This window comes from Sus scrofa, chromosome 6 (assembly GCF_000003025.6).
Source record: "Sus scrofa isolate TJ Tabasco breed Duroc chromosome 6, Sscrofa11.1, whole genome shotgun sequence".
Taxonomy (NCBI): domain Eukaryota; kingdom Metazoa; phylum Chordata; class Mammalia; order Artiodactyla; family Suidae; genus Sus; species Sus scrofa.
This window is the reverse complement of record NC_010448.4, coordinates 71,819,444-71,837,147: the sequence shown is the minus strand read 5'-3', so window position 1 is coordinate 71,837,147 and position 17,704 is coordinate 71,819,444. Positions and strand designations below refer to the sequence as shown.

Sequence of the window (17,704 nt, the reverse complement as noted above, 5' to 3'; positions counted from 1 at the left end):
ATTTCATTGTTAAGGTCACAGTAGAACATGTGGGAGAGAACATGCAGAAGTGGTTTATTTTATAATTTTTTAATGATTTTTTTTCTTTTTGCCACTTCTTGGGCTGCTCCCGTGGCACATGGAGGTTCCCAGGCTAGGGGTCCAATCGGAGCTGTAGCCACTGGCCTACGCCACAGCCACAGCCACAGCAACAAGGGATCCGAGCCAATGTCTGTAACTTACACCACAGCTCACAGCAATGCCGGATCCTTAACCCACTGAGCGAGGCCAGGGATCGAACCTGCAACCTCATGGTTCCTAGTCGGATTCCTTAACCACTGAGCCACGACGGGAACTCCAGGAAGTGGTTTATTAAAACGTCAGAAGCAAAGAAGTCACACACCCTAGAGAGGCGCGTGGGTGCAACTGTCCCCCTGAATGAGTAGCGCTCCCAGAGAGCGGATTTAAATGGCTTACATAGGACAGCTCTTCTGGGCCTTTGTTTACCTTTAGCCAATCATCCTGTTTTAATTCTCACACCTGACTGGACACAGGACCCTAACCAGTATGCACACACATCTTTTGACACAGATGGATTCCAGAGCAAAGGATGCTGAGATGGCATCAGGACTTATTATGGCCTGGTGTCCCCTCCCTTTCTGACCCCTAGGAGTCTTACTGCATATGTATAATTGGGGAGCTCTCCTTGACCCCAGGAGTGATTGAATGGTCATCTTTCTTAGGTGGAAAATGAAGCAAGGCCTGAAAGGACACAGACTCCTTTTTATCGAACAGGCCCATGTGACAGATGAGTTTCCAAAGACAAAGATAGCTCCAAGGCCACAGACTACCTGGCTCAACAAAATGACCCCTGTCTAAAAAAACAAGCATCCCCTGTGGCAGGGGAGCCTGAGTTCCAGACGCCTGCTCAGAGCTCCTGATAATTCTGTCGGTCAGCAAACTCCACTTGAAATCTCATTGCTCCAGTTTCTGCCTCCTTCTTCCCACCGTTCTCACAATCTTATCTCTCTAGTCCAAATGAGCTCAGCTCCTTCAACAAACTTTTTCTTTGATGTGTCAGAGAGAAACAAGGCCCAATTCTTATAATCCCAGCTTGTCTTTTCTAGGGCTGCACCCTAGGGGTCTAATCGGAGCTGTAGCTGCCAGCCTACACCAGAGCCCCAGCAATGGATGGGAGCCACGTCTGCGACCTTTACCACAGCTCATGGCAACATGGATCCTTAACCCACTAAGTGAGGCCAGGGATCAAACCCACAATCTCATCGTTCCTAATTGGCTTTGTTTCTGCTGTGCCACCATGGGAACTCCATGGACTCTTAATATCTGTTCTCCCCAAAGTAAGCACTTGAGCTCACCCCTGTAACCCCAGGTCCTTGCCCAGAGTATGGCAGGCACTCAACCTCTTTGGATGGATGGGTACAGAAGAATGGGGGAGGGGGGGCTGAGCACTAGGCCTTGACCTCTTTGTGCTGGGGACAAAGCCAGTATGGCCCAGATATCTGGGGTCTTGTGGTCAATACCCGTCCCAGTGGGAATGGGGTAGGGCCCTGGCCATGGGATCCTGGGAACTTTCAGACAAGTGTTCCAGTCAGTTCTGAGGCCAAGACACAGGGTCTGCCAAGAAGAGGTCACCCCTAACCCACTGACTCAACATCATCACGGGCTCAAGGAGCAGCTCCACCGACAACTTCACTGTCACTTAGGGAACCCTTCCAAGGCCAGGCACTGTCCACTTGATCTGCAGCATCACCCCCTACTCCCACCCCCCAGGCAGGCATTAGCCCTTCGCCAGAGGACACAGAGGTCAGAAGGCTAAGATGCCCAAGGGCACACAGCCAGTCAGTGGCAGAGCAGGATTCAAACCAAGTGCTGAGTTGTCTGAATTTGGAGAACTGGAGGCTCACATGTCACATGGAAAAGTGCCCTCCGCTGCTGGGGCCCTGGTTAGGCCAGAGCTGAGCACGAGGTAGGCCCAGCTGGTCATGAGCCTCTGTGTCCTCTGGCCACAGCAGAACAGGCACCTAAGCTCTGGTATCCTGAGGATTTGCAGGAGAAAACTTCCCAGGCATGGCAAGTCCAGGCCCCCGCCCAGAAGGGAGATAAAAGGGGTTCAAAACACACTCAGCTACAGAATTCCCCGAACTTTAATGCTATGGCTCTGAGAAAGGCAGCTGGAGGCCGTGGTGGGTCTCAAAGGCTGCAGACACCTCCTGCCTCCAGCCCCGGGGTCCCCAGGCACCAAGTGACCAGGCAGTGAGAAGCTTTCCCTGGGGCCTGAACCTGAGCTGAAGCCCTTGGAGGCCTGAGGGCTTAGGCACAGCTTGGCCTGGGGCCTTCACGGAGCCACTTAGGGTGGAGGTGACAAAAGCAACCACAGTTCCCAGACTGGGCCCAGCATGATTCCTGGAGTGAGGAGAGGCCTCGGGGAGTCTGGGACAGGTGTGCCAGGGCGGGGGCTCCTGGCCTCTCAGGGCACTTGATTCAGGCAACCCCTGAGCTGGGAAACTGGGTTCGTTCCCACGTTAGTTCTAAGAAAGGGAGGCCATCCAAGACACAAATGACACCCGAGGTACAAAGAGGGTGATGCCGCCTGCGCCTCCCTGGAGGTCTGTCAAGCTGGCTCCTGGACTTGGCCGGCTTCAGTATCCTTGGGGGCCTTGAGGCCTGCTCTCCAGGTCGGCAGGCACCTCTGAGTCGATGGTCTGGTAGGCGCTGCGCTCCTGCGAAGGCACGAGGAAACCTAGGCGGCGGGGAGATGGAGAGAAAGGAAAAATGGAGGGTGAGGACTTAGGACGTTTCACTGTGGCCAAACCAAGGTTCTCCCTCCCCGACCACAAGGGCCAGAGCTGAGCATCCTGGCAACCAGGACAGTGACAGTGGCTGCAGCCCCAGGCACCGAACCTTTAACATATATTGTTTATTAATCCTGCAACCCTACGGGAGCAACCCTACTGTCCCCACTTCACAGATGAGGAAACTGAGGGTCAAAGAGATAAAATGGCTTGGCCGGGGTCATAGAGCCAGAAGCCAAGAACATCAGGATTCAAAGGTAGGCGGCATGACCTCAAAGACAGGGCTCTTAGCCACTAGCCCACCCCCCCCTGCCCCCAAGCAGCGTGTACTGACACCTGGCCAAGGGATGCCCGGTCCTGGGCCTGGGGGCTCCCCTCCTCCTCCTGCAGAGTGGATACTGATCATGTCACTGTATCCAGAAAGCTCCAGGGCCGGCGCATCTGGGGAGCCCAGAGGGTGCAAGCAAGCTGGGGGGCTCTGGGCGGCCCTCCCATCGCTCCCACCTGCACCTGCACATCTGTCCTCTTCTCCCGAACAAGCCCAAGGGCTCCCAGCCTCGCTTCCTCATCCCCCCACCCCACCCCTGAGGGCCGGTCTAGGCAGTCTGAGGTTGGCCAGTGTGGGGGCCCCAGGCCCCTGCTGCCCTTAGCCCAGCTGTGCCCCCTGCTAGTCGCCAGCCACTCTCTTCTCAGGAGTGAAAGGCAGAAGACACCCCTCTCCCTACTTCTCTCAGAGAGTGAAGAAGGAACGGGAATGGCAGAAAAACAAGGAAGCAGCTGGACCACCTCGGGAAGGGGACCAGCTCAGAGACGCTGCAGGCAGGGGTTGGGGGCTGGGCTAAGGGAAAGTGCCTGCAGTTCAGCGCTGGCTGAGGCTGGGGCTCCCACGGCCCAGGCCGGCGCCACCTCTCCCTTGGCCACCAGACCTCATGCGGCAGGAGAGGGGGCTCCGGAGAAGGGGCCGGCAGGAGCTGAGAGGGGATGCTGGCCCCGCAGGTGCCTACAAGCCTCAGACCGCAGACTGCCTGGAGGTGCCTGGGGAACGGGACCACAACCCCAGCTGAATGCACATTTGGGCTCAGACGGGGGCCTGGCCAAGTCTCCAATGCTGGCTTGTAGCCTGTGTGCCAGGGGAAGGTCATGCCAGGCGGGGACAGTTGTGGGGAGGGGACTGGGATCCTGCGGCAGAGGCCAGAAGCTTGTCCATCTTTCAGCCTGGCGCCCAGAGCCCACACCCTCCCTGCTCCTGGAGCCCTGTCTCGGGGGCAAGGTCGGCTCCCTGGGGCAGGGACTGGGGTGGGGGCAGGCGAGGTGGAGGCCGAGGGGAGGCGGGGAGCTGGCCGGAGGCAGCAGCCTCACCCAGGTGGAGCAGGAGCTCACCCCCGCGCTCCCGGTACATGTGGTAGACGAGGCAGCAGGAGAACGGCTTGAGGAGCAGGCTGAGGATGGCCATGCCCGCGCTGAAGCGCCCCGTGTCCGAGAGGCCGGCCCTCGGGTAGAAGATGCTGATGTGGACGATGTCCAGGAAGATGGTGACCACCAGGCCACCCAGAAACTGCAAGACAGGCCAAGCGCAAGGCCCAGGGGTGACCACATGTCATCAGGGTTTATGAGCCCGCTGCCCACTGCCACCCCCCATCACACGCTCCTCGCTCCCCCACCAGGGATCCCAGACCGGAAGCTCCCTGGGTGCCCTGCTGGGTCCTCAGGGCTTGCGGGGAAACAGCTCAAGCCTGCAGGCAGGACCCCATGGATGAGATGTCCGACGGGGGATGGTGGGGCTGGAGGGGCCGGAGGCAGAGATGTGGGACCCCGTGTGGGCCCAGCCTGCTGGCTCTGGTACGGCCCCCTCCCATCTCTTCTCATCCTTGAGGTCAAGATGAAGCACAAGACTTGGGTCCAGAATCTCCCAGATGGAAGGTCCCTAGCAATCTGTCTCCACCTCTACCATCAAAGAGATCTCTGCTCGGCCATCCTGAGAGGCCACTGCTGTGCTCACCGCCACCCGGGGCTGAGCGGGTGTCAGGAAGCTCCCCTGTGGAGCAGCCCCGCTGACTGGGTCCATTCTGACCTCACAAAGCGGGGGAGCTCCCTCTTCACAGGGCCTTCCAGCCACATCCCTCCCTGAGAGGGCCCTAGAAGCAGATTATCTGCACGTGGGGAGAATGGTCTGGGGCCCCAGTGGGAGCCCACCCTACAGCCGCTCTTGGGGGAACAGATGAGCAGACCCCGGGCTTTCTGAGCCAGGCAGGCAGAGAAGCAGGCCAGGCTAGTGAACACACACGCATGGGCCGGAGGCCCGGGCGGGCTAACTTATGAGGCCCTAGAAGATGGAAAATAATGGGGAAAGGAAGGGAGAGAAGACCGGGCAGGTGAAGGGGAAGATGGGGCAGGGCCCACAATCACCCCGAAGCCGATTCTGCCGTCTCCCCAGCTCTCACCATACTTATGGCGTCGACGGAGTCCCGCTGCGCCACGGCCCACACGCCCAAGGCCAGGATGGTGAAGTTGGCCCAGGCATAGGGGCCCGGGAACACAATGCAGCCCCTGCGGGAAGAGGCGCCTGAGTCACGTCAGGAGGTGGGCGTCCCGCAGGTGCCCCCTGCCCCCCCACAGGTTCCCAGGGCTCAGGGACCCTACGAGCAGAGGCCATGGTCTATGGCCATGGGATGTTTGTTCCTTCCCACCCCACCACTGGAAGTGTCAGCACATGCCACTGGCTCTGCCTCCTGAATGGATCCCAAACCGGATTCAATCCCTCCTGGTCCAAACCATCCCCAAACCATCCTCTCCTATGGGGATTTATCACCAGCGCCTCTCCCCGCTGGTCTCACTTCCACTCCTGCCCCATCCTGGCCATTCTATAAATAGCGACCAGTAAGGTACATCAGGCTACGTCACTCCCTTGCTAAAAGTCCTCTAACAGTTTTCCTGGAATAAAATTCTGACTCTTGGAGTTCCCGTCATGGCGCAGCGGAAACGAATCCGACTAGGAACCATGAGGTTGCGGGTTCGATCCCTGGCCTCGCTCAGTGGCTTAAGGACCCGGCGTTGCCGTGACCTGTGGGTAGGATGGCAGCTGTAGCTCTGATTTGACCTTTAGCCTGGAAACTTCCATATGCCACGGGTGCGGGCCTAAAAAGCAAAAAAAAAAAAAAAAAAATTCTGGCCCTTGACCATGGCCTATAGGTCCTGTGGGATCGGGGGACAGAGCCCAGCCTGTACCCTCATTCGCTGCCTTACTGTTCCCTCTACCCTGAACCCTCAGTCCCTTTTTGCCATTTTGGCCTCAGCTCACCTGTTAACTCTGAGACTCCTTCCCTGACTGCCCAATTTTAATGACCACTTCACCACTTTCTAAAACACCCCTCACCCTCTTTTATTTTGCAGGGTGTTGCTACCAACTGAATTGCTTCTTTGTTTGTCAACTCAAAATAATCGATAACCCAGAGGCTTTACTAGTACTTGGCACAGTTTTAAGTGCTTTAAATTAGATCATATATGTGCATTTGTGTTAGTAACTCTAAGAAGGAGGCACTAATAGTATCCTTATTTTATAGATGAGGGGACGGTGGCACAGAGAGGCCAAGTAACTTGCCCAAGGTCACACAGGTGCTACGTGGCAGAACTGGGATATAAACCCAGGCAGCCTGGCTCAAGAGGCCATGCTCTTGGGAGTTCCCTTCGTGGCGCAGTGGTTGACGAATCTGACTAGGAACCATGAGGTGGCGGGTTCGGTCCCTGCCCTTGCTCAGTGGGCTAACGATCCGGCGTTGCCGTGAGCTGTGGTGTAGGTTGCAGACGCAGCTCGGATCCCGCGTTGCTGTGGCTCTGGTGTAGGCTGGTGGCTACAGCTCCGATTTGACCCCTAGCCTAGGAACCTCCATATGCCGTGGGAGCGGCCCAAAGAAATAGCAAAAAGACAAAAAAAAAAAAAAAAAAAAAAGAGGCCATGCTCTTACCCACCATATTCACTCGGCCTAGATGGCCCCGCATGCACTGGGGTGCTGCCTATATTTCAATGACATTCCCTCGAGTGTACTACACAGAAAACAGGTGCAAAGCACTTTAGCATAAGTGACTGGAAATAAGTCGGTCATTTTTACGAGCTCATTTTTCGCTTTTGAGAAAGCAGGTGCTGGGGTCCCAGCTCAGACTCACCAGCGCAGAATCTTGGGGAGCGTGACTGAGGACACCTGCACTTTGACTCTGCTCCCCCAGGTCATTCACCCTGATCATCACTGCTCCCAAACTCACACCTGCTGCACCTGTGCGGGTGCTCAGTGGTCTCCATTCTTGGTTGGGCAGAGAAATCTCCCCAGAAACTCAACAGACAGAGCAGACTGTAATGATGACAAGCCATCCTGCGATCCTCTGGGTACCACCCGCCCCTCCGACATCCTTGGCAGGTGGGAAGCTTGTTGATGATGCTCTTTGACAGAGGTGCTATTTAGTCTTGGAATGGACTGGAAGGTGTGGGCAAGACTATGAGATGCACATGGACGCAGACCCAGGAGACATGTGGACACAGAACTGGACATGGACAGACTCACTCACCAGATGGTCAGCAGCCAGTGAACCAGGAGGATCGCCTGTGGCACAAAAAAAGAGGGGGTGGGGTGGAGAATAGGTCTGTGAATGTGACCGCTACGAAGACAGGGGGGACGGCAGGAAAGCGTTTGGAGCCAGAAAACACTGGAAGCCCCGAGGACAGGCCTGAGCAGCCTGCCCTTTCTGGGCTGGGCAGGACGAAAGAGGGGTTGAGCTCCTGGGCTCTTTATAAAGCGCTCAGCCCAGAGGGGCTGCCCGGCCCTCTCCCAGCCAGTGTCCCGTGTGTCAGAAGAGTGGGGGAGGGGAAGGGCCAATGGGCCAAGGCAGAGGGGATCGTAGGAGGCTGAAGTGGGGGCCAGAGACCTGGGTTCTGGTCCAGGGGCCACGTTCTTTGATGCCAGAGCCCCGGGTTCCTCCTCTGTGAAACAGGGCAGCACCTACCAACCATGCGTCCCACAGAGACACCTCAACCGCAGGGACAGGCACTTGATGGTCACTAGAAGTGTCCAGTCTATAACAGGAAACTCCTGTGCAGAACAGGCATCCCGTACCAGCGACAACCACAGCAACCCCTGCTAGTCATGAGGACTTACTTGTCTGCCACGTGTCTACACTGACCTGAACACTTGGCCCACGGCATCTCTGCAACTCTATGAGGTAGAGCTTTCTTTTTCTTTTAAGGGCCACACCTGTGGCATAAAGAAGTTCCCCAGCTAGGGGTCAAATCAGAGCTGCAGCTGCCGGCCTACACCACAGCCACAGCAACACTGGATCTGAGCCCATATCTGCGACCTACACTGTGGGTGGCCATGCCGGATCCTTCACCCGCTGAGGGAGGCCAGGGATGGAACCTGCATCCTCATAGAGACAATCTCAGGTCCTTAACCTGCTGAGCCACAACGGGAACTCCTATGGGGTAGTTTTAGTCCTGTTTTATTCATGAAGAAACTGAAGCTGTGAGAGATTAATTGGCCCAAAGGGTAATGCTTATTAACAAGGGAACTCAGATACAAATCTCAGAATCGGTCTATCTGGTCTGACTTTTGATGCTAATGCAAATGAAATGCTACCCCACCTCCTGGACCACTGGATCCTCCTCTTAGGTGGGGCCTATTTTTATGTTCTTTCTATGGTGAGGAAATGGATATTCAGAGAGGTTAAGAAATTTGCTCCAGGCCACACAGCTAGGAAACAGCAAAGCCTGGCTTGGACAGACAGCGACATCTGTCTGGCCCCAAAGCCAGAGCTCTATCCCCTGCACTGCGCCAGGTTAGACTGGATGGAAGGGAGGAAGGAAGGCTAAGGGGAAGCCGAGTGGTCATGTGGACCAGGACTTAGGCCCTTCGGTGGCCACCAGAGGGCCCTCAGGGTGGGGGTGGGACTTCCCAGACTTCCTGGACACACCTGAGGTCGCCGTACAGATCAATATACGAAATATATTTTTACTGGTCCCATGCAACCCCCCAGTGGCCTATTGTGAGGGCTGAGGCTAGGGGACAGCAGTCAGGGATGCCCGAGAGGGGAGGCAGAGGCAGGTGGTGGCTAACTGTGTGGGCACTGGGGCCAAGCAGGTGGATCAGATCCCAACCCCTTGACCTAGAGCTGTGTGACCACGAGCAAGTCACTGGAGCTCTCAGAACTGCTGCTCACTCTTCGGTAAAGTGGGGACAATGATGCTTCATAGGGGTGTTGGGAGGCTCCAGGGAAGTGAAGGGGTGTGTGAAACATTTGCAGCAATGCCTGCCGGATAATCACCCCCACACTGGGCCAACCTCATGACTATATTAGGGGGTCAGCTTCCTGAGTTGTTTTTGCTTTTTGTCTTTTTAGGGCCACACCTATGGCATGTGGAGGTTCCCAAACTAAGTGTCGAATCAGAGCTGTACCCGCCGGCCTACGCCACAGCCACAGCCATGCCAGATCCAAGCCAAGTCTGCAACCTATACTACCACTCATGTCAACAAGGGATCCTTAACCCACTGAGAGAGGCCAGGGATTGAACTTGCATCCTCATGGATGCTAGTCAGATTCGTTTCCGCTGCCCCATGATGGGAACCCCTGAGTTCTTAATCCTAAGGTCACACCACCCCCTGCACCCTCCTCCCCATGGCCTTTTCTCACAAGACCTCATGCACCCAAGTCTAGAGCTCTGTAATCTTGTCACTTCATTCCTCCAGCTCAGGATCTGCCCCACGGATGGGGCTGGGTTAGGGACTGAGCAGAGGGCCTGGGGCAGTGTTTCTGCTCACCTGGCACCCTTGCCCCTCTGGGCAGGCTGCCCTTCAGCCAGTGCCCAGGAGTGTATGAAATGGGGGAGCAGGTAGCGCAGGGCCACAGAGGTGCACCACCCCAACTCCCAAGCAGCTCTGAACATCCCACTTAGATGCCCGGGAACAAGGATCCACTGTCCCCTCCACAGGGTGGCCAGATTTAACAACAAGGAAAACACAGAACCTCCAGTTAATTTTAAATTTCAGATAATGAATACTTTTCTAGTATATTCCAAATATTGCCTGGGAAGTACTCATACTAAAAAAAAAAAAAATCACTTCTGGTTGACGTGAAGTTCAAATTTGACTGGATGGCCTGGATGTTACCTGGCAACCCTAGCCGTTCAGGACCCCCAGCTGTTACTTGCCTCTGACTGTTAACAGCTAAGACCCTTGGAGATGAGGGGTCTTATCTCCCAAATCAAGGGAAGGACCAGTCCTTTCACTCTGGGCACCAAAAGCCCGCACAGCCCATACCTGTGGCCATGTATGGCCTCTCGGGCCCATAGCCTTGCTCAAAAAAGACCCCAAACAGACTAAGGCCTCCCAGGGGACACACACACACACAGTCAAGGCAGAAGTCACAAGACTTCTAAGTGGTGGCCAGAAAGGGGCACGGCTTTGAAGCCAGACCCTGAGGGTTTCTAATCCTGCCCCTGCCCCTTAATCTCTGTGGGACTCTGGCAAGTCACTCGCTTGATCTGAGCCGAAGTGCACCCATCCGTAAAAACCTTAGAAGGCTGATGTGATTAAAGAAACAATGGGGCGCAGACGGCCCGGGAATGGGGGCTCTCTCCCCTCTCCACTCCTGCAGCTCTGTCTCTCACCTCATTCCCGCTCGTCAATTATTTTAGGCAAATCTCTCATCAGAGAAAAGGCAGCCCAGCCGGAACCCCACACTGCCTGGAACAGAGCTGCCTGGAACAGAGTGCGTATTGGCACCAATAAGCCTCAGCGCGGCCTTCATGTAAAGGTGGTCCCAGCTAAACCTTCAACCCAAGCCCAACCCCCTGTTTCCAGCCGTCTCCCCCCACCCCACCCCAACCCCTGGGGAGGTGAAGGAAGTTATTACGGATGCCAGTGAATCTGCCCTTATGAAGTCACCACACAGACCGTATCTAATTACCCAAATATGAATGATGTGTTGTTCTGTAGTCATTTATCTCCTAGGTTCCTTTAGTACCAGGCATCACAGGGGCTAAATGCTTTGTCACCCGTGAGTACGAGGGCCCTCCTGGATTCAGTCTCAAAGGAAACTGCACCAAGACCCAAAATGGCAGGTCTGGTCCAAGGTTCACACCTTCCCGACCAAAGCCGAAGGCTTCAGCCTCTCAGTGGCAAACACAGCCAAGGAGCACGGACGGGGCTGGGGGAGGTGGGGAGAAAAAGGAGAACAGCCGCTGGCATCCTGACCGCTGAGGACGCGGCTCAGGAAATGAAGACACCCCAGGAAGCCTCAGTGTTTTCTAAGCGCGCACAGTTGGGGTTTTCTACTTTTGAGTAACGTCTCCGGGTGTCTGTGTTTCTTATGCAACAAGGATGTTGGATTTATAAACTTTGGAAAAACCTCTTGTCTGGGATCATCTGATTTTAACTTGATTTGCCCAACAAAGAAGGCCGACGTGGCGGCGGGTGTGGGGGTGGGGGTCCAGGTGAAAGGTTTAGCCCGGCTCTCGGTGGCGCCCCCCCCACCCCCCCGCCTCCCTGCGTTCCTCTTTCTCCAGGGGAATTCTGGGCGCGCAGGCCAAAGCTATCCTCAGGGGCCTGGCACTCCTAGCTGGACCGGTCTGGCCCCGGGAAGAGGCGGCCCCTTCCCCCGCTTCCCTCCTCCAGTTCCCTCTCCGTCTTCCCCGCTGGCCTTCCGGAACCCTCTCTCTACTATGGTCTACCTGCCCACCTCCTTCTCACCAGGGGCCTGTACAATCTCTTTCTCCCTACCACCCCTCTTTCCCCAAACTCTCGGTCCTCTCGCCTCTAAAATCCTACTTGAAAAGTTCAATCTCCCCACACGCTCCGGGAGACCCACCCCGCGCCCGCCCGCCTGCGGCTGGGCCACCCCTACCCCGACCCGCCCGTCGCCACCTTCAGGTTCACGGCGGGCAGCTCCATCCCGACCGAGTCGGAGGGCACCTGCGCAGCAACCGCGTGGGTTCCTGGTCCCCGAACTCTGGAAACAAACTTGCCCCGCCCCGCCCGGCTCCGCCCGCAGCCCCCGCTCCAACCCCAGCTGGGCTGGGCGCCACGTGAGTCGGATCACGTGACCTCTGCCCCGTTGCTAGGAGATGGCGTCAGGCTTCTCGCGCCCTCCGAGCACCTCGCTGCGCGCAGGTAGTTCCCGGGTGGGTGGAGACTCTCCAGGTTTACGTCGCCAAGGGCGCATTCTCTAGCCGAATTAAAATCCCAGCAGGTGAGCTGATAGGACCACCTGCAGCCAGGAGAACTTGGGGGCACGTCCAGATACAAACAGATGTGGCTGGTGACTCATCCCTAAGGGCACCCTCTTTCTTCTCAGTGAAAGTGGAGACAGTGACTTACCTCCTCGGATCCCTGGGAGGATAAATGAACTAACTCATGTTTGAAGAAAAAAATGATTCTGACACTTGCTAAAATGGTAAGGACGACTTTAAGACTCTTGGGGGAGTTCCCTGGTGGCACAGTGGGTTAAGGATCCAGTGTTGTCACTGCTGTGGCTGGGGTCGCAGCAGTGGTGGGGGTTCCATCCCTGGCCTGGGAACTTCACAGGTGTGGCCCAAAACAACAACAACAACAAAACCTGAACAAACAAAAATTATTGGGGCGGAGGTACTACAGGAGGGGAGCGAGGACAATGGGGCCCAGCAGGGATTTATGGGTGAGCAGCAGTGGATGGAAAATCACCAAGAGCAGACTTCAGGGGGAGGGGAATTCTTGCTAAAGGCAAGCCGAAGAGAGGTATCAAAGGTGTGTGGGATGGGGAACTTAATCAGATATGGAGGGTGATCAGATACCAGCGGAGGCGGGGAGAAGAGGGGGATTCCGGCTAAACTGACTTAGCAGGATTCTTGCTCACACTGGGCTCTGCAGTTCCTTCACGTTGGAGGCAGAAGGCTGGGTGGAGGCCTGGTCAAGAAGAGGGCTCAGAGGAGCCTAACTGCAGTTTGGTTCAAGATAGAGTCTGTCAATCTAAAGTACCCACCTAAAGAACAAGTGCCTGGCACTTAGTAAATGGGTAATACACGTCGGATGTTGCTGTTATCAGCACACAGTGGTTGAAGCCTACTTGAGTTATACTTAAAGCTTCAGGAGTTCCCGTCGTGGTGCAGCAGAAATGAATCCGGCTAGGAGCCATGAGGTTTCGGGTTGGATCTCTGGCCTCGCTCAGTGAGTTAAGGATCCGGCGTGGCCAGGAGCTGTGGTGTGGGTCATGGATGTGGCTTGGATCTGGCGTTGCCATGGCTGTGGTGTAGGTCGGCAGTTGTAGCTCTGATTAGACCCCTAGTCTGGGAACCTCCATATGCTGTGGGTGCGGCCCTAAAAAGACAAAAAAGACACACACACACACACACACAAAAGCTTCAAAAAAAAAATCCAGCTGGAAGACCAGCAGAAAACCTATAGTCACACCTGTCTCCAGAAGAAAGATTCTATCAAGACACCGTCTGCCTCCAGCTGTGAACGGAAAGGATGGAGGGAGAAAGGGCTGCTCCACCAGGCATCTCTCTCAAGGACTGTTGACCACCTCCAAAGAGTCCGTCCATCCTTCTTCCTTCCCCATCCTTCAACCGTAACCAGAGAACATTTAGAGAATACCAGCTTTCATTTAGAGGGTCCCCTTTGGTCTGAGGGCTTTTTCTTGTTTCCAGGAGGGGAGGGACCACATAGAAACCTGAAAAACTGCCTGGTGGGTCCTGAGATCATATCAAGACACTTACTCTCTCCAGTTACAAAGAAAAGATTTTTCATTTTCTTTTCTTTTTTGTTTTTATGGCTGCACCGTGGCATGTGGAAGTTCCTGGGCTAGGAGTAAAATCAGAGCTGCAGCTGCCGGCCTATACCACAGCCACAGCAATGCGGGATCCAAGCTGTGTCTTCAACCTACACTGCAACTCATGGCAATCCCAGATGCTTAACCCACTGAGGGAGGCCAGAGATTGAATGTGTATCCTCACGGACACTATGTCAATTTCTGAACCCACAGCAGGAACTCCAGGAAGGATTTTTCTAGGTGGGTGTGGGGACTTTTGCAGGGCTGCAGGGTCCACTGGCCTAAATGAATGCCCCCTTTGGAGACACAGCCCTCCAGCCCAGGGGCCAGAATAGCACAGCATCGGCCATAGTAACGGAGAGCTGGGAAGCTTTAGAGACCAGACAGATGGCTTCCTATGGTGTGATTGTCTGGGATTCAAGGCACAGGGGACTAACTGGACCAGATCGACAAGAGTCTGAGTCCTAACTTTGTCCACTTACTGGTCAACCTGAGCAAGTCACTGCCTCTGTGCTTCAGGATTCTGATTTGTAAAATGAGGATAAGAGTAGTAATTTCCTCAAAAGGTTGTTAGGATTTGTTAATATGTGAAAAATATTTAGAACGTTGCCTAGCCGACGGTAAGCACTAAATCAGGATCTGCTACTATTTTGTGATTCAAGAGTACTTATTATTGGTATCTGCAGAGTACCTAGAAAAGAGTAATTCCTCAACAACTGGTGGATATTATTATTATTATTATTATATGATTTCCTTCTAGTAAATGTTCCCCACTCACGCCAGATCCTAGAGGTGTTTACTCCAAGTCTGCAGCTGTGTAATAAGATTGTGATCACCTTTTAAGGAGAAAATGCCAAACAAACAAGGGATTAGAGCTGACCCTTATCAAGTACTTATTTTGTGTTAGTGGGAAAAGCACTCCTAATAAATAGTCATGACAACCCCTGCGGTGTAGGCGCTATTCTTACAATTTTGTTTTCTTTTTTGGCTGTCCCTCGGCATATGGAAATTCCCAGACCTGGGGCCAGGGATCAGATCTGAGCTGCAGCTGTGGCAACACCTGATCCTTAACCCTCTGTGCCAGGACTGGGATCGAACCTGCATCCCGGTGCTTTGTCCACTGATCCAGTGGAAACTCTGTAGGTGCTATTTTATTTTATTTTGTGCTTTTTCGGGTCGCACCTGTGGCATATGGAAGTTCCCGGGGTAGGGTGGATTCAGAGCTACAGCTGCCAGCCTACACCACAGCCACAGCAACACGGGATCTGAACCTTGTCTGCAACCTACGCCAGAGCTCACGACAATGCCGGATCCTTAACCCACTGAGTGAGGCCAGGGATCGAACCCGAGTCCTCATGGATACTAGTCAGGTTTGTTTCCACTGAGCCACAGCAAGAACTTCTGTAGGTGCTGTTCTTATCCTGATTTACAGTAAGATGATTGAGGTTAAGAGAAGTTAAGAGCCTGCCTAAAGGCACATCACTGGTTGGTATGAAACTGGGCTGGGGACCAAGGAGGTCTGGTTCCAGGAGCGTGATGTTCAGCTGCTCAGCTCCACTGCCCACATCACAGGAAAATACAGCCCAGGCCGAGATGCAAAGGATGGATCAAGACAAGGAGGGGGGAAGCAGATTGGAGCCAGATGAAGGTCAAGGCTGGGTCTGTGGAATGTGTCTTCAGCGGGCACAGTGACCCAGCATTCATCCTGACCAGCTGGGGCCAGAGGCTTGGGCCTGGAGAGGGAGCCCACAGGAAGAAAATAAAGTAAAACTGTTTTCAAAGGAGCCAGAGTTCCTGCCACCACCTCTCCTGACTATAGAAGAACCAGTGGGCCCCCATGAAGCACATTCCACAGACTTCAGGGTCATATTTTTAGAGAGGACAGTTCTGGAAGTCAAGTTTAAATTTCTCATGATCCTCACCAATCTTGTCGATGTCAGCTGAGTTTTATCATCGTACCTTCGACAAAGAAAGTGACCTGGCACCACAATGCAGATGGTCCTTACTGCCCGTACACTTAAAAATGGTTAGGCTGGTAGGAGTTCCCGTTGCAGTGGAGCAGAAACAAAGCTGACTAGTATCCATGAGGATGTGGGTTCTATCCCTGGCCTCGCTCAGTGGGTTAAGGGTCCGGCGTTGCCATGAGCTGTGGTGTAGGTCACAGACGCGGCTCAGATCCTGCATGGCTATGGTTGTGGTGTAGGCTGGCAGCTGTAGCTCCGATGAGACCCCTAGCCTGGGAACTTCCATATGCCACCGGTGTGGCCCTAAAAAGAAAATAAAAAAAGGTTAGTATGGTAAATTTTATGTTATATATATTTTTTGCCGTAATTGGAAATAAACAAACAAACAGACATGTACAGTAGATTCATTCATTTATTCAAAGAATAGTTATTGAACACCCACTTGGGTAAATGTCTAGGAATAGAATGGCTGGACCACATGGCATGTGTATACTTAACTTTTTAAGAAATTGCTAAACAGCCGTTCCCATCATGGCTCAGTGGAAACTAACCTGACTAGTATCCACGAGGATGCAGGTTCACTCCCTGGCCTCTGCTCAATGGGTTAAGGATCCAGCGTTGCCACAAGTTGTGGTGTAGGTCGAAGATGCGGCTCAGAATGGCGTTGCTGTGGCTGTGGTGTAGGCCAGCAGCTGCAGCTCTGATTTGACCCCTAGCCTGGGACCCTCTATATGCCACAGGTGCGGCCCTAAAAAGATAAGACAAGAAAAGAAAAGAAATTGCCTGTTTTCTGAGATAGTTACATCATCGTATTTGATTTTTTTAAAATTTTTTTTTAAATTTCCCTTTATTTATTTATTTATTTATTTTGTCTTTTTTTTTTTTTTTTTTTTTTTTTTTTTTTTTTGCTATTTCTTGGGCCGCTCCCACAGCATATGGAGGTTCCCAGGCTAGGGGTTGAATCGGAGCTGTAGCCACTGGCCTACGCCAGAGCCACAACAACCCGGGATCCGAGCCGTGTCTGCAACCTACGCCACAGCTCACGGCAACGCCAGATCGTTAAACCACTGAGCAAGGGCAGGGACCGAACCCGCAACCTCATGGTTCCTAGTCGGATTCGTTAACCACTGCGCCACAACGGGAACTCCTGATTTTCTTCATAGCACTTAGCAATCCCCACAGTTGTCGCCCTGTCACTTGGCTTGTTGACTTGTTTATCTGTCCCCACCCCCCACTCCCACCATCTAGACCGCAAGCCCCAGGAGGGTCGTGCAACCTCAAGGCTTGCCTGGTGCATAGCTGGTGTTCAGGGAACACACCAGCTGGACCAGTATGTGAGCACCACTTTCTCCATCACAGGCACCGGGAAGACCTGCCACCCAACTCTCCACTTGTCCTCAAGGTGCCACCGGTCAACCGGGTTCCCCCAGGAAGCCCCTCTGTAGTGCCGCTAGTTACGCAAATGGCCAATGAAGCGGCCACAGCCATTTCCTCCCCCGTGATTGCTGTGTCCTTTAGGTGAAGTTATTTCGGGGATCTCTGCCTGGCCCCCTCCTAGCTGAGTGATCTTAAACTTCAGGGTGATGGTGGGAGAGCACATGAGATCATTTACACAGCATGCCTGGTGCAGCACCTGGCGCAGCTCCTGGCACTTTGCAAATGCTCGGTCAGCAAAGAGGAGGCCTGCTGCTATGGAAAAAGTATAACACCTTCTGGCATCTCTCAGCATCTCCTGGCCCACGATAAATGCCTGTTGAATCGAAGCAGCAGGGAAAGGCCCCTTAAATACAGAGAAGATGCCCATACCCCTTTCCTAGTAGAAAACCCCGGGGGTGGACCTCAGTGTTACAGCATGCTGCCACCTTCCCAACCTCTATCCCCACTCTGCGTCTTTATGAAAACTTGGGTTAGTTGGTGAATTTTCTTTAGTTTTTTTTTTTTTTTTTTTTTTTTTTTTGCTTTTTAAGGCCACATTTGGAAGTTCCCAAGCTAGGGGTAGAATCGGAGTTGCAGCTGCCAGTCTACACCACAGCCACAGCCACATCAGATCTGAGCCGCATCTGTGACCTACATCACAGCTCCCGGCAACGCTGGATCCTTAACCCACTGAGCGAGGCCAGGGATAGAACCCACATCCTCATGGATACAGTTCGCTTCCACAGA

The 17,704-nt window shown here is 54.0% G+C and overlaps 1 protein-coding gene and 1 long non-coding RNA gene across 8 annotated transcripts in view; one reads left to right on the top strand and one right to left on the bottom strand.

Annotated features, from left to right (window-relative positions):
- Positions 336-11,829, bottom strand: AGTRAP (angiotensin II receptor associated protein). Of its 6 annotated transcripts, none has more exons than XM_003127573.6 (5): positions 11,696-11,829; positions 7,350-7,384; positions 5,234-5,339; positions 4,152-4,347; positions 336-2,740 (listed from the first exon to the last, which is right to left on the bottom strand). In XM_003127573.6, the coding sequence occupies exons 1-5, from the start codon at positions 11,720-11,722 to the stop codon at positions 2,640-2,642; spliced, it is 465 nt and encodes a 154-aa protein (XP_003127621.1). In that variant the 5' UTR covers positions 11,723-11,829; the 3' UTR covers positions 336-2,639. The 6 variants fall into 6 exon arrangements, with proteins under 6 accessions (XP_003127621.1, XP_003127620.1, XP_013854438.1 ...); XM_003127572.6 differs by having other exon boundaries at positions 748-2,740; positions 4,173-4,347; XM_013998984.2 differs by lacking the exon at positions 7,350-7,384 and having other exon boundaries at positions 748-2,740; positions 11,696-11,809.
- The window catches only part of LOC102163957, a 12,270-nt gene continuing 6,474 nt past the window's right edge, over positions 11,909-17,704 (top strand). For both annotated transcript variants that reach the window (XR_001309238.2, XR_002344904.1), the window contains exon 1: positions 11,909-12,224. This is a non-coding gene — a long non-coding RNA (uncharacterized LOC102163957). The remainder of the gene's footprint in view (positions 12,225-17,704) is intronic.